The sequence below is a fragment of the Mobula birostris genome, chromosome 11 (genome assembly GCF_030028105.1).
Source record: "Mobula birostris isolate sMobBir1 chromosome 11, sMobBir1.hap1, whole genome shotgun sequence".
In the NCBI taxonomy this organism is placed as follows: Eukaryota; Metazoa; Chordata; class Chondrichthyes; order Myliobatiformes; family Myliobatidae; genus Mobula; species Mobula birostris.
The window spans coordinates 112548828-112565084 of record NC_092380.1 but is presented as its reverse complement, the minus strand read 5'-3'; the positions used below and the strand labels follow the sequence as shown (position 1 = coordinate 112565084).

At 43.4% G+C, this 16257-nt stretch overlaps 1 protein-coding gene across 1 annotated transcript in view; it reads right to left on the bottom strand.

Annotated features, from left to right (window-relative positions):
* The window catches only part of btbd10a (BTB (POZ) domain containing 10a), a 151329-nt gene that overhangs the window by 49846 nt on the left and 85226 nt on the right, over positions 1–16257 (bottom strand). Inside the window, exon 4 of the mRNA XM_072272863.1 lies at positions 4799–5084. Within this exon, the coding sequence (XP_072128964.1) occupies positions 4799–5084 (286 nt within the window). The remainder of the gene's footprint in view (positions 1–4798; positions 5085–16257) is intronic.

Sequence of the window (16257 nt, the reverse complement as noted above, 5' to 3'; positions counted from 1 at the left end):
CTTTCCAGAATCACTAGATTCCAGTATGGTCCCAGAGGACTGGAAGATTGCAAGTGTTCTCCACTCTTTATACTTTATTGTCGCCAAACAATTGATACTAGAACGTACAATCATCACAGCGATATTAAGAAGGGAGGAAGGCAAAAGAAAGGAAATTATAGGCTAGTTAGTCTAACCACAGAGGTTGGGAAAGTGTTGGAGTCCATTATTAAGGATGAGGGTTGGGGTACCTGGAGACTAATGATAGGATAAGTCAAAGTCAGCATGATTTCTGTAAAGGGAAATCTCACCTGACAAATCTGTTAAGAATTCTTCGAGGAAGTAACTAGAGAGGTGGGCAAAGGAGAGGCAGTGGATGTCATTTACTTGGATTTTCAGAAGACATTTGAAAAGCTGTCACACATGAGGCTACTTAACAAGATAAAATCCTGTGGCGTTACAGGAAAGGTACTGGCATAGATAGAGGAATGGCTACAGACAGGAGGCAGCGAGTGGGAATAAAGGGGACCTTTTCTGGTTGGCTGCCAGGGAATAGTGGTGTTCCTCATGGGTCAGTATTGGGACCGCTACTCTTCACAGAGTTTGTCAATAATTTAGATAATGGAATTAATGGCTTTGTGGCAAAGTTTATGGATGATATGAAGATAGCTGGAGGGGTAGGTAGTGCTGAGGAAGCAATGCCATTGCAGCATGACTTAGACAAATTGGAAAAATGGACGGAAACGTGGACAAAAAGTGGCAGATGGAATACAGTGCTGGGAAATGTATTTTAATGCATTTTGGCAAAAGGAACAATTGTGCAGACTATTATCTAAATGGGGAGAAAGTTCTAGCATCAGAGGTGCAGAGGGACTTGGGAGTCCTCATGCAAGACTCCCAAAAGGTTAATTTACAGGTTGAGTCTGTGGTGAAGAATGCGGTGCAATGTTGCCATTTACTTCAAGGGGAATAAAATATAAAAGCAAGGAGATAATGCTGAGCCTTCATAAGACATTAATCAGGCTGCACTTGGAGTATTGTCAACAGTTTTGGGCCCCAGTTCTCAGAAAGGATGCATTGTCATTGGAAAGGGTCCAGAGGAGGTTCATGAGGTTGATTCTGGGAATTAAGGGGGTAAGATATGGGGAGGGTTTGGCAGCTTTGGGCCTGTACTCACTAGAATTTAAAAGAATGTGTTTCCCATGCTGGGGGTATTCAGAACTAGAGGGCACAGCCTCAACATTGAGGGGTAACCTTTTAGAACAGAGGTAAGGAGGAATTTTTTTAGCCAGAGAGTAGTGAATTTGTGGAATGCTTTGCCACAGACGGCAGTAGAGGCCAAGTCCATGGGTATATTTAAGGTGGACGTTCTGATCAATCAGGGCATCAAAGGATATGGTGAGAAGACAGATGTATGCGATTCCGACAAGTGTGAAGTGATTCACTTTGGAAGGTTCAACTTGAAGACAGAATACAGAGTTAATGGCAGGATTGTTAGCAGTGTGGAGGAACAGAGGGATCTTGGGGTTCACATACATAGATCCCTCAAAGTTGCAGTGCAAATTGATTGAGTGATTACATTATTGGGGGATTGAGCTCAAGAGTAGTGAGGTACCATTCCAGCTCTATAAAAACTGTAAGACCATATGACATAGGAGCAGAATTAGGCTGTTCAGCCCATTGAGTCTGCTCTGCCATTCCAAATCACAAACAGCAGAGGTCCCAGCACAGATGTCTGTGGAACATCCCTTGTCCCCGACCTCCAGGCAAAATATGGTTCATCTACTACCACCCTCCAACTTCTGTGGGCAAGCCAATTCTGAATCCATGCAGACAAGTTTACTTGGATCTCACGCTTCTTGACTTTCTGAATGAGCATACCGTGGGGAATCTTACCAGACACCTTACTAAAATCCATATATACCAGATCCACTACACTACCTTCATTGATGTTTTGTCACTTCCTCAAAGAATTCAATCAGGCTCATGACCGTGACCTGCCCCTCACAAAGCCATAATGACTATCCCTAATCAGACTATGCTTCTCCAAATGCTCATAAATACTGTCTTTAAGAACCTTCTCCAATAGTTTTCCCACCACTGATGTATAAACTCATTGAACATTCTACAGGCATTCTGCTAAAAAAAAATTCATGATTGCACACAAGTTTCTTGCTTCCTCAGTAACTCCATTAGTATAACTTCCTTTTCCTTCATTTGTTATCTGTTTTCCCTTTAAATACACCCATCTCTTACCATCAACCATTTCCACTGGCAATAAGTTCTATATTCTCATAACTCACCGGGTAAGAAAGTCTTTTTGAATTTCCTTATCTTTTTGTATGGTGGCTCACTGGTTAGAGGCTGTTGCATAACTTCAGTGACCTAGTTGAACCCAGGTCACCTTCACTTGAACACCTCATCTCCAGTGCTGTCTGTGTAGTCTGCCCATGCTTCATGTGGTTGTGTTGGCTTTCCTGGGATCTTTGGTGACTTCCCACACGCCAAGGACTTACTGTTATGATGTACTCCCAGTATAAAGTTGGTGGCAGAAGAATCAGAGAATGACGGCCATGTGTGACTTACAGGGAAATAAACAGGGAATGGGATTCATACGAACATTTTTATAGCCAGCATAGACTTGAGGCAACAACTTCTCTCTGTCAAAGGCAGTATTAGTTTACTTATATATTTATTTATACATAAGGCGGTAGGTGCATGGAACACACTGCCACGGCTGGTGATAATAGAGTCGTGCTAATCGCTATGCTACTGCAGTACCTGCGGCTCAGGGCCAATGCGAAGGAAAGTCTGATTCTGCAGGTGCAGGGAGTGAGAAGAAAAGCATTAGAGAAAACCCAGATAAGTGTGAAGTAGTTCATTTTGGTACATCAAATTTGAAGACAGAATATAATATTAATGGTAAGACTCTTGGCAGTGTAGAGGATCAGCGATAACTTGGGGTCCGTGTCCATAGGACACTCAAAGCTGTTGCATAAGCTGACAGTGTTGTTAAGAAGGCGTATGGTGTGTTGGCATACATCAACCATGGGATTGAGTTCAAGAGCCACCAGGTAATGTTACAGCTATATAAGACCTTAGTTAGACCCCACTTGGAGTACTGTGTTCAGTTCTGGTCACCTCACTACAGGAAGCATATGGATACTATAGAGAGAGTGCAGAGGAGATTTACGAGGATGTTGCCAGGATTGGAGAGTATGCCTTATGAGAACAGGTAGAGTGTACTTGGCCTTTTCTCCTTGGAGCGAAAGAGGATGATAGGGGTGTAAAAGATGATGAGGGGCATTGATCATGTGAATAGGCCAGAGGCTTTTTCCCAGGACTGAAATAGCTAACATGAGGGGGCACAGTTTTAAGGTGGTTGTAAGTAGGTACAAGGGGGGATGTCAGAGGTAAGTTTTTCACACAGAGTGGTGGTGCATGGAATGCACTGCCAGCGACAGTGGTAGGAGGAGATGAAAATAGGATCTTTTAAAAGATTCTTAGATGGGTACATGGAGCTTAGAAAAATAGAGGGCTATGCGGTAGGGAAATTCTAGTCAGCTTCTGGAGTAGGTTACATGATCGGCACAACATTGTGGGCCGAAGGGCCTGAAATGTGCTGTAGGCTTTCTATGTTTTATGTTTCTATGTTCTAAAACTATAATCGCAATCGTAATGACAGGCCCATATGATTTCACATCTCATCAGACAGGAGGTAGCAGAGCAAAATTTCAGAAACTTAAGAGTTTGGTGGAGCTCTACATGTGTGGGGGCCACCTTTGCTCTCTATAATGACACAGGGAGTTAGGTGACAGATTAGGGTTAATGGACAGGGATGAGGGGGAGTTGCTGGTAGTAAATGAGGAGCCTGGGCAGCAGTTCGATACTAGGTTGAAGCACTCTGCAAATGAACGTCCACAATCCCAGATGTCTTGATGCAGGTACTGAGGAGACCAGTGATCCCCAGGGAATGGATAAATATTTGAAATGGAAAAGACAATAAGACATGGGAGCAGAACTTGGCCATTTGGCCCATTGAGCCTGCTGTCATTCCATCACGGCTGATTTACTCTCTCTCTCAACCCCATTCTCCTGCCTTCTCCCCATAACCTTTGCCACTCTTACTAATGAAGAAACTATCAACCTCCACTTTAAACATACCCAATGACTTGGCCTCCACAGCTGTATGTGGCAATAAATTCCACAGATTCACCACCATCTGGCGAAATAAAATTTCCCTCATCTCTGTTCTAAAGGGACGTCCTTTTATTCTGAGGCTGTGCTCTCTGGTCCTAGTCTCCCCCACTCTAGGAAACACCCCCTCCACATCCATTCTATCTAGGCCTTTCAATATTCAATAAGTTTTAATGAGATCCATCCCCTCATTCTTCTGAACTCCAATGAGCACAGACCTAGACCTACTCATACACTAACCCTTTCATTCCTGGGATCATTTGTGTGAACCTCCTCTGGAACTCCTCCAATGACAGAACATTCTTATTTAGATAAGGGGCAAAAAAAACTCACTATACTTCATATGTGGTCCGACCAATGCCTTTGGTCAAAAACATTTGCACAAAAAGAAAAGAGCAGGGATAGCATTAATGTGACTTCCCTAGCATAAGCAAAATAGGCCAAATAGCAGTTACATGATTAGGTGGTCACAAGCATACGGGAGCACAGCTTCGGTTTCAGGGGTTGGATAACTATTTCAGGGTTCTGTCACTCTTTTGCAGAGATATATGAAACATGAATCACAGGTTTAAGGTTCCAAGTGGAATATATTGTTCAGGAAAGACTGGTGGATGCTGCTTACCTGCCCAGCATTGTGTTCGGTTGTGCTGTGAAGATGGATGGATCCACAACGAATCTGGTGTTGTCGACAATGAGCGTCACTCGCTCTGAAGTGCGCACGCTTCGAGTTCCTTCCTTTGGGCTTTCGTACACAAAAACCATCTCTCCTCCTGACTTACAAGTTCCATCAACACTGGACTGGCTGCAATTCCGGCTGAGGTTGCCAATGATACCAGAGCCATTTGGGGAAGCCTTCTGAAGACGAGGGCTGCTGGGCCGTGAAGTAGAGATATGATCTTTTTCTCTGTCTGAAGGCAAAAATAGCACAGCAGAAATAACAAAAATGCGATAGCATTTTGAAACCATTTCTTGTAAACCCCACAAAGACACACCCAACTCCTGCCCAATCTGTGTCAAACCCTCATCATCACAGTATGCAATTCTCCCAATGATGTTGGAAGAAAGAGGCTCTCTGTTTAAGCAATTATATGACTGGAACACACCCTCATATGTTCAACAACAAGGAAATTAGTTTTGGTGAAGTACTTGAATACTCTTTGAATTTGGTAGAGGAATCGGGGCAGCACCGTAGCATAGGGGTTAGTGGAACGCTTTACAGTTCCAATGACACAAGTCAATTCTCACTTCTCTCTATAAGGAGTTTGTACATTCTCCCCGTAACCCCCTGGGTTTCCTCCGGGGTGCTCCAGTTTCCTCTCGAATCCCAGAGTCAGACGGGTTAGTAGGCTAATTGTCATTTGGGTACAAAAGCGCACAGCAGGCTTGTTGGGCCAGAATAGCCTTCTATTATGCTGTATCCCTAAATCTAAATCAAAAATTAAGGTCAAATCAGATTCAGATGTATTTGTTTCATGTACATCGAAACATACAGTGAAACGCATCATCTGCATTAATAACCAACACAATCCACCACATATACTGGTGCCATGCGTGCTCTCCATCCTCAGCAGAACAACGCAGAACATGACAAGCAACAAAATGTGACTGTTTGAGTAGGCTCATTGCCTCTGCCTGCTCCTGCCGCACTGACCTCACGTTCACATACCTCCGTTCCATTCTATTCCCCTTGGTTCAGTCCCTTCCCACTACATCCTAAACACTTCACACACTCTCCATCTCCTCAACTTTCAATTCCCTGGCTCTGACCAGCTCATTTTCACCATGGATGTCCAGTCCCTATACATTTCTATCCCCCATCAAGAAGGCCTTAGAGATCTTCACTCCTTTCTCAACAAAAGATTCAACAAGTTACCCTCCATCATCACCACCCTCCTCCTCTATCTGGATGAACTGGTACTCACACTCAACAATTTCTCCTTCAACTTCTTCCCATTTTCTTCAAAGTGAAGGGGTAGCCATGGACACCTGCAGGGACAGCAGCCCCAGACATCCATGCTCAACCCACCTTCCCACTACCTCAACAGTTGACGCCATGCTATATTGGTGCCAGAAGCATGGCGACACCTGTGGGCTGTCCCCAGCATGTCCTCGGACTGTGTTAGTCATTGACATAATGAGACAACAGAAACTAAGAGTTTATGTTAAACTATAAGACATAGGCCTTCTGTAGCCAAGAATTCCACAGATTCACCAGTCTCTGGCTAAAGAAATTTTTCCTCATTTCTGTTTCAAATGGACATCCCTCAATTCTGAGGCCGTGCCCTCTGGTCCAAGACTCCCCCACTCTTGGAAACATCCACTTCACATCCACTGTATTTCAATATTCAATAGGTTTCAATGAGATGCCACCCTCATTCTTCTAAACTCCAGTGAATACAGGCACACAGCCATTAAACTCGCCTCATATGTTAACCCTTTCATTCCTGGGACCATTCTCATGAACTTCCTCTGGACTGTCTCTAAAACTAGCATATCATTCCTTAGATAAGGGGCCCAAAACTGCTCAGAGCACTCCAGGTGTGGTCCGCCTTCTAAAGTCTCAGCACTACATTCCTTCGTTTGTATTCTAGTCCTCTTGAAATGCATGCTAACTCTGCAATTGCCTTCCTTATCATCTGCAAATTAACCTTAAGGTAATCCTGCTCGAGGACTCCCAAGTTTCTCTGCACCTCTGGTTTTTCAAATTCCTCCCCCTTTAGAAAATAGTCCACGCTTTTATTCCTTCAGCCAAAGTGTATGACCTTGAACTTCTTGACATTATATTCCATTTGCCATTTCTTTGCCCATTCCCCCAATCTAAGTGCTTCTACAGACACCCTGCTTCCTCAATGCTATCTGCCCCTCCACCTATCTTCATATTGTCTGCCACGAAGCCAACAATTCCTTCATCCAAATCATTGACATACAACTTGAAACGAAGCAGTTCCAACACTAACCCCTGCGGGACACCACTAGTCACCGACAGCTAACAAGAGAAGGCCCCAATAATTCCCACTCTGTGCCTCCTGCCAGTCAGCCAATCTTCTACCCATAGCTGTATCTTTCCTGTACTATCATTGGGCTCTATTTGTTAAGCAGCCTTTCGTGCAGAACTTTGTCAAAAGCCTCTTGAAAATCCAAGTAAACAACATCCACTGATTCTCCTTTGTCTATTCTGCTTGTTATTTCAACTACTTCAACTACTACAGAGTCTTGTCATCTTCAGAAGTTTTCTGATGACTCTGCCATAGTTGGATGCATCAGCAAGGGAGATGAGGCTGAGTACAGGGCTACGGTAGGAAACTTTGTCACATGGTGTGAGCAGAATTATCTGCAGCTTAATGTGAAAAAGACTAAGGAGCTGGTGGTGGACCTGAGGAGGGCTAAGGCACTGGTGACCCCTGTTTCCATCCAGGGGGTCAGTGTGGACATGGTGGAGGATTACAAATGCCTGGGGATACGAATTGACAATAAACTGGACTGGTCAAACAACACTGAGGCTGTCTAGAAGAAGGATCAGAACCGTCTTTATTTCCTGAGGAGACTGAGGTCCTTTAACATCTGTCGGACGATGCTGAGGATGTTCTACGAGTCCGTGGTGGCCAGTGCTATCATGTTTGCTGTTGTGTGCTGGTGCAGCAGGCTGAGGGTAGCAGACACCAACAGAATCAACAAACTCATTCGTAAGGCCAGTGATGTTGTGGGGATGGAACTGGACTCTCTGACGATGGTGTCTGAAAAGAGGATATTGTCCAAGTTGCATGCCATCTTGGACAATGTCTCCCATCCACTACATAATGTACTGGTTGGGCACAGGAGTACATTCAGCCAGAGACTCATTCCACCGAGATGCAACACTGAGCGTCATAGGAAGTCATTCCTGCCTGTGGCCATCAAACTTTACAACTCCTCCCTTGAAGGGTCAGACACCCTGAGCCAATAGGCTGGTCCTGGACTTATTTCCTGGCATAATTTACATATTATTATTTAATTATTTATGGTTTTATATTGATATATCTATACTCTATTCTTGGTTGGTGCAACTGTAATGAAACCCAATTTCCCTCGGGTTCAATAAAGTATGACGACTACTACTCCTACTCCTTCTTTCTCTAAGAATTCCAACAGATTTCTCAGGCAAAATTTCCCCTTGAGAAAACCAGGCTGACTTTGGCCCATTTTATCATGTGCCTCCAAGTATCCCAAAACCTCATCCTTAATAATGGACGCAAACATCTTTCCAACCACTGAAGTCAGGCTAACTGGCCGATAATTTCCTTTCCTTAGCCTGCCTTCCTTAAATTTTCCCAGTCCTATGGAACCATTCCAGAATCTAGCGAATCTTCATTACTAATGCCCTCACAATCTCTTCAGCTACCCTGGGGTGTAGTCCATCTGATCCAGGATACTTACCTGCCTTAAGACTTTTCAGCTTCCCAAGCTTCTCCTCAGTAATAGCAATGCCACTCAGATCTCTCCCGACACGCTCGCATTTCTAGTGTTCTGCTTGTGTTTTCCACAGTGAAGACCGACACAAAATACTTAAGTTCATGCACCATTTCTTTGTCCCCATTACTACATCTCAAGCATCATTTTCCAGAGGTCTGGTATCCACTTTTGTCTCTCTTTTACTCCTTACATATCTGAAAAACTTTTGGTATCCTCTTTGATATTATTGGCTAGTTTTCTTTGATATTTCATCTTTTCTCTCTTTATGGCTTTTTAAATTGCCTTCTGTTGGTTTTTAAAAGATTCCTACTCCTCTAACATCCCACTGATTTTTGCTATACTATATGCCTTTTCTTCTGCATTTATGCTGTCTGGGCGAGTCCAGGACCAGAGGGAACAGCCTCAGAAAAGAGGGACATTCCTTTAGAACAGAAATGAGGAGGAATTTCTTGAGCCAGGGCATGGTGAATCTGTTGGAATTTATTGTCACAGACAGTTGTGGAGGCCAGGTCATTGGGTAAATTTAAACCTGAGGTTGTTAAGTTCTTGATTAGTGAGGGTCTCAAAGGTTATGGGGGGAAAGCAGGAGAATGGGGTTAAGAAGGCTAATAAATCAGCCATGATGGAGCAGACTCAAAAAGCTAAATGGCTCGAGTCTGCTATGTCTTAGGGTCTAACAAAAACCTTGACAACCGGTAATTCGTACTCTACTTTGATAATAACAGCAGCATCGGATATTACTTGTTTGATGTTCTCATGACTTCATTCTGAACTGCCCTTGCATGGAGTCTGATCAGTTGTTAATGAGGGCTTTCGACTCTAAGTTACACTGAATCTATCCATACTTTTCTAAGACTAACTCCTAATGTTGCTGGGATAAATTACAATTGCAAAAATCTCTCGCGGCTGTACGACGCCACAAATAGTGGCTCTGATGAAGTAAGTAAACAGAAACCAAATCTTTAATAAGTGGCTTATAAATCCTGGAAGTATATTTCAAAGTTCTTACTTAGCACTGATGGTTTAGCAATAACAGAATTGGGTATCGTATAACAGGTTTGGAGTCAGTTAGCCATTTCGATGTGGATTTCTGCAAAGGATTTGATTTCAAAACATCTTTTGGCAAATCGGATGGTGAAATACAAATCCACATACTCTGGGCTTTCTTTACTAAACAAAAGCCAAATGATATCAGTTCCTCTGAATCAGATGAAGCCATACACTCAGAGATCACTTTATTAGGTATACCTGCTCGTTATGCAAATATCTAATCAACCAATCACATGGCAGCAATTTAATGCATAAAAGCATGCAGACATGGTCAAGAGGTTCCATTGCTGTTCAGACCGAACATCAGAATGGAGAAGAAATGTGATAAGTGGCTTTGACTGTAGAATGATTGTTGGTGTCAGACGGGGTAGTTCGAATCGCTCAGAAACTGCTTATCACCCGGGAGCTTGCAGAGAATGTTGCGACTAACTGAAAAAAATCCAGCGAGCGAGAGCTCTGTGGGTAAAAACACCTGGGTAATGAGAGGTCAGAGGAGATTGGCCAGACTGGTTCAGGCTGACAGGAAGGCAAGAGTAACTCAAAAAACCATGTGTTACAACAGTAGTGTATCAGGAGCATCACTGACTGCTCAGCACATAAAACTGTGAAGTGGATGAGCTACAGCAGAAGACCACAAACATACACTCAGTGGCCACTTTACTAGGTACAGGAGTTACATGATAAATTAGCCCATAAGTGTACATTAAGGTAGTATAAAAGCTCAAAAGGTACAAATGCAGAATATAGTGTTATATTTACAGAGACTTCCTATGTTTATTGGGGACACTCAATTAGAGCAGGAGACTATTACTGAACAGTTTCTAATTAGCATTAGTCACGGGCATTTGTGTGGCCGTTCGAAAATAAACTGTGCTTCAAGTGAAGTTTTAAAATGATGTCAGTTGTGTGTGCTTGTGTTCAAAAGCAGTGATTTTTGTCATTGATAGTGACAAATAAACAGTAAGACAATTCAGAACTGTTTGCTCACTGCAGTTTCAAGCTTGGAGATGCCAGGAACAGCAAGGAGCAAATATAAAACAATTTTACTATTTCAACAAGTCAGGAACCACAAAAAATTTCAAGGTATCAACAATCATCTTGAATATTACAATGAAAAGGAAGATTTGGAGGATGCAATCGTCGAAACCATTGTACACAAGCCATCCATTATCTGCATTAGGTGTCTGTTTTGATATTGTTCATTTACAGTCAAAGGAACATATCAGCATACACAGGATGAATTCCTCTCGCCAACTATGAGGAACTAATACACAGTTTTATGCCACAGTGGTACTATTAGTAGTGTTCTAATTTGTTCTGTATTTCATTTAAATACACAATTTGTTACTCAATTAATTGGCAGTTTTGTCTTTTATACTTTTTTACCTACTTTTATGAAACTTCAGTTAAATGGGGCAGCCACTTAATTGGGCTAAAATGTACTGACCCCCATGTGTCCCAATTAACTGGAATCCTCTGCACTTTCTAAAACAAGGTTATTTTACTAAGGCCCTGTATTACACAGGACCATCAGCCAGCTTGTGCCTTGAGAAATTGGCATGATGTCTATGCAAGATCAATAAAGCTTTAGCAAAGAAATCACTTTTAAATACATAGAGAGGTCTTTATTCATCCAATTTGATTTACTGAATGCAGCTGGTCTTAAGCTCCCATGGCAGCAGTTTGTGGTTTGGCCTTGCAAAATATTCCAATGTTCTTTTTTCTTACAGAAACATCTGCATGATGCTAAGCTAGGGCACATCATCAGCGATGTTATCTGGGTTCGTCAGGTGTTTCGGGTCTTTCAACATCATACACCCTTGCCTAGGGGACCCGACCGGGGTTGATCAGACCCCGGCCTGTGCCCTAGCAGCAACCCATGGATCTGCCCTCTTTGTCCAGAGCCATCTTGACGCTTTCTCTGCTGCATCTGTGATGGTAGAAATGTCTCTCCTCCTTCTCTCTCCCGTGATTCCAAGTGCAGTGTATACTTTGCAGAACGACTGGCCTGTAAAGCCACGACACCTGACCTCCACGGGCCAACACTTTGCTCTCCAGCCTCTTTTTTGGCAGTTGTTCTTCAGATCTTCATACTTGGCTCTTTTCCGTTCGTAGGCCTCCTCCATGCGTTCTTCCTACGGCATGGTAAGCTCGAGCATAAGAACGTGCTTCGATGAGTCAGACCACAACACAATGTCGGGCCACAATGTAGTCTCTGTGATGTGGGGAGGAAACTGCAGCTGTTTTCCCAGGTCTGCTTTTAGCTTCCAGTCCTGCGCAGTGAAGAGCAGATGGTGTTCTTGACCGGTCTTGTTTTCCGGCAGATGTTAAGGGTGCTGCAGATTGTCTCAGCAAGTGTCCAGAGGACCTGGTCATGCCATCACCGATAACGGCCATTGGCAAGAGCTCTGGGGCAGCAGCTCCGAATATGCTCTAGCGTACTGGTCTTCTCACAGAGGGGACAAGCTGGTTGTTCTGCAAGGTCCCAGCAGGGCAGGTTGGATGGGCTAGGAAGGACGTCATAAACAGCCTGGATAAGGAACTTGATGCGGTGTGGATCCACCTTCCAGAGATCATCCCATGTGATCTTTCGCTCGATCACCTGCTCCCATTTGGTCCAGGCTCCTTGCTGTTTCATTGCCACTGCTCTGCTGCTCCTCTCCTCCTCCACAGCTGCCCTTTCTTCATTCTGGACCAGTTCTCGTCGCTCTCTCCCTTGTACTTTGTCAAAATGGGGGACTTCAAGGCTTCCAAGTCCAACTCTTCCCTTGGCGACTGCCCCCACCAGCACTTTGTGGCGCAGTCGTGCCTCAGCTTCTTCCACTGCAGCCTCTGCTCTCCACTCTCTTCCAGCTCTCACCGCCACTCTTGCTCCGGCAACCTTTGGATCTGAAGGTTCCCTGAACTGCAGCACCTCTCTTGCTCATAGATAAAGCTTTAGCAAAGAATTCACTTTTAAATACATAGAGAGGTCTTTATTCATCGAACTTGATTAACTGTCTTAAGCTCCCACAGCAGCAGTTTGTGGTTTGGCCTTGAAAAATATTCCAATGAAGATTTACTTCCACGACCATACGTAACAGTTCACTACTGTATTTATTAAAACACAAATTGCTGATAATGTTAAATGCAGGCATTATAAATAGACTACGCTTCAGTTTGTAGACAAAATACAAATTTAGTCTTTAGATTCCAAGCTTCAGTTTTTGTCACTTCAATCATATGCTCACAGAAAATATTTGAATTTATCAAGGAAGATAATTAATATTTTGTGAAATACTGTCGTATCTATTTTGGGTTTACAGGCGAAAGTAATCAAGTATAATTGCTACACACTAGCTCCAAGACATGAAAAATTCTCAGCAACACACATAAAATGCTGGAGGAGCTCAGCAGGTCAGGCAAAATTGATGGAGACCTGGTAAAAGGGGTTCAATTGAAATTGTTGATCGTTTATCCATTTCCACGGATTCCACCAGACCTGCCATGTTCCTTCGGTATTTTGAGTGTGTTGCTCTAGATTTCCAGCATCTGCAGAATCTCTTGCATTAATGACATATCTTCAATGCCAGACGATCCCAAAGTATTTTTGATGGATTCTATTTCAATGTTTTTACTCACCCCATCTTCTCTCATTCTTCAAAGAGTAATCAATAAAAACTGAGTCCCGAAGAAGGGTCTCAGCTCAAAACGTCAACTATCTATTCATTTCCATAGATGATGCTTGACCAGCTGAGCTCCTCCAGCATTTTGTGTGTGTTGCTTAATACTGAGTCTCTCTTTCTAGTTTTACACTCTTCCTTCGCTGTGACAGAAGGGTGGCATGGTAGCACAGCAGGTACTATAATACTTTACAGTGCCTGCTATAAGTTTGGGGTTCAATTCCCACTGTCTGCAAAGAGTTTGTACATTCTCCCCCGACTGTGTGGGTTTCCTCTGAGTGTTCCAGTTTCCTCTGGCATTCTAAAGACGTACAGGTTAGGGTTACTAAGTTGTGTGCGTGCTGGAGCCATAAGCATGGTGACACTTGCAGGCTGCCACCAGCACAATCCTCAACGCAAGCAACGCATTTTACTGTATATTTCTAAGTAGGCGTGACAAATAAAGCTAATCTTTAAAGGAGGGGATTCACTAACCAGGTTAAAGGTCCAGACAACATTTCATTAACACCTACAATATAAAAATTGGGTATATTTCAAGTGGAGATTGATAGGTTCTTGATTAGTCAGGGCATCAAGGGTTACGGAAAGAAGGCAGAAGAATAGGGTCAAGGGATAATTAATCCGTCATGATGGAACGGTGAGCAAAAGAAATTCTGCAGATGCTGGAAATCCGAGTAACACACCCAAAATGCTGGAGGAACTCAGAAGGCCAAGCAGCATCTATGGAAAACAAGTACAGTCGATGTTTCAGGCCGAGACCCTTCGGCAGGAGTCTCACCCTGAAGGGTCAATGGTACTTTTTTCCATGGATGCCTGGCCTGCTGAGTTCCTCCAGCATTTTGTGTATGATGGAACGGCCGAGCAGACTCGATGAGCTAAATGATTTTCTGCTCCTCTGTTTTATGGTCTTATAGTTTAACACTAAAAACTTTATCCATTTTTTGTATTAATTCTCTACCTTGCAAGTTTTGTTGCCCTTCAAATTGGAATTAAGTCCATTGATGAAGAGATGCATAGACATCTCTCTACCAAATCCTGGCTAACTGAAGCTTACGTGGTTCCAAGACTTGTATGATGGCACTGTTATACACTCTGACTTAGCAATTTCAGATTGAAAGCAGTGGAACTGAGTTTGCTACCTCTTACCTCTCTGTTAAAATAAGGCTGTTGGTACAACAGTGAGAGTGGCGTGGATTTGGAAATGCATTGGAGACACAAGAGACTGCAGATGCTGAAATCTGGCCACCCTGTGCCACCACCAAGGTCTCGTCACTAAGGGTTTACTGTTTACTGTACTGATTAGGGGTCCCAAGCACTGCTGAGGATCCCTGCCACCCATTCCCACTACCATCAGGAAGGAGGTACAGATGCATCAGGACGAGGACTGCCAGACTGGGTAACAACTTCTTCCCTCAGTCTGAGAGACTATGCAAACACTGCCATGACTGAGGCCTCATCACTAGGACAGCAAGCTATTTACTGTTCACCTGTGCCGCGCACAACACGCATCTTGAATGATATTTTTATTAAGTTATTTATGGTAATATTTTGTTCTATGTGCTGTGTGTGATACATATTTTGTGGGTACTCTGTGGTCTGGAGGAACGTATATATGTACAGTTGTATATCTACTGGGTTGTGCATATGTACAGTCAGATGACAATAAATTTGAACTTGAAGTTATTAAAAAAACATCTGGTAGACAAATAAGCCCAGAATAAAGGTATTGACCCAAAATGTTGACTGTTCATTTCCCTCTACAGATGCTGCCTGACCTGCTGAGTCTCACAAACAGCTCGCGATTTTTAAATAAATTTCAGAAGTACATTGCTTGCACATGTTGTAGCAGCGAGGTGGCTTAGCAGTTAGCACAATCACTTTACGTTGCCAGTGATCACTGAGTGAGGTTCAAGTCCCATTGCTATCTATAAGGAGTTTGTACATTCCTCCCGTGATGTCATGGGTTTCCTCCTACATCCTATAAAACATACCAGTTATTAAGGGTTAGTGAGCTGTGGGCATACCAGAAACATGGCAACACTTGCAGGCTATGCCAGGGCATCCTCAGACAGTGTTGGTCGTTAATGCAAACAACGCATTTCACCTTGTGTTTCAATGTACATGTGACAAATAAAACAAATCTTCATCTTCTTTTGCTTTAAGAATCAGTGGGGGGGTGGGGTAGAAAGGAGGGCCCCTCTGTTGGGCGGGGTCAACTATGGATGTTGCGTATGCAACCCAGAGCAGTACGATATGGAGAGCAAGCTGTTGCACATGTAGCAGCCACCCCTCCAGCAGCTGATGAATCCAAAGGAATGACAGAGACAGATACCGATCAGCACCAGTGGTGTCACAGCACTTGCCAGTCAGCATTGAACTCAACGCAAGACTGCCCTACGGATTCCAGCTCCAAATTTTTCCTTGGGGATTTACTCCTAAAGACTTCCCCTTAGGGGGGGATACAGTGACTAGGTATCGAGTATTCCTTCTCTGAGATGAGCTGCCAGCCACAGCTGATGAACCCCATCTGCCTGAAGTTACTTGTTTTAAGGCACCAGTAACCTGTCTTTGCCCCTTTTTCTGTCAGTAGAAACTGTTGCGCTAGGCTGAGTAGCTAAGCCACACATGAAGGCCAGGAGCTGCACTTGGTTGTCAGAAACCATTTGAGATGCTCGCCATTTTATAGGTAGTGAGAGTTTGTCCCCACCTCCACCCACCCCACCTTAAAGGATAGTAAATTTTCAAAAATAATTGGAGTAAATTAATGAATAGGAAACATTTGAAGTATATGGGAAAAGAAAAAAAATCAATGTGCGATTAATTGGACAGGTTTACCAAAACAAAAGCACATGCAGTACTGATAAATAGTGCTATGCCCCAACTGAAGGGGCATTTATTGGAATCTCATCAAAGTTCAACT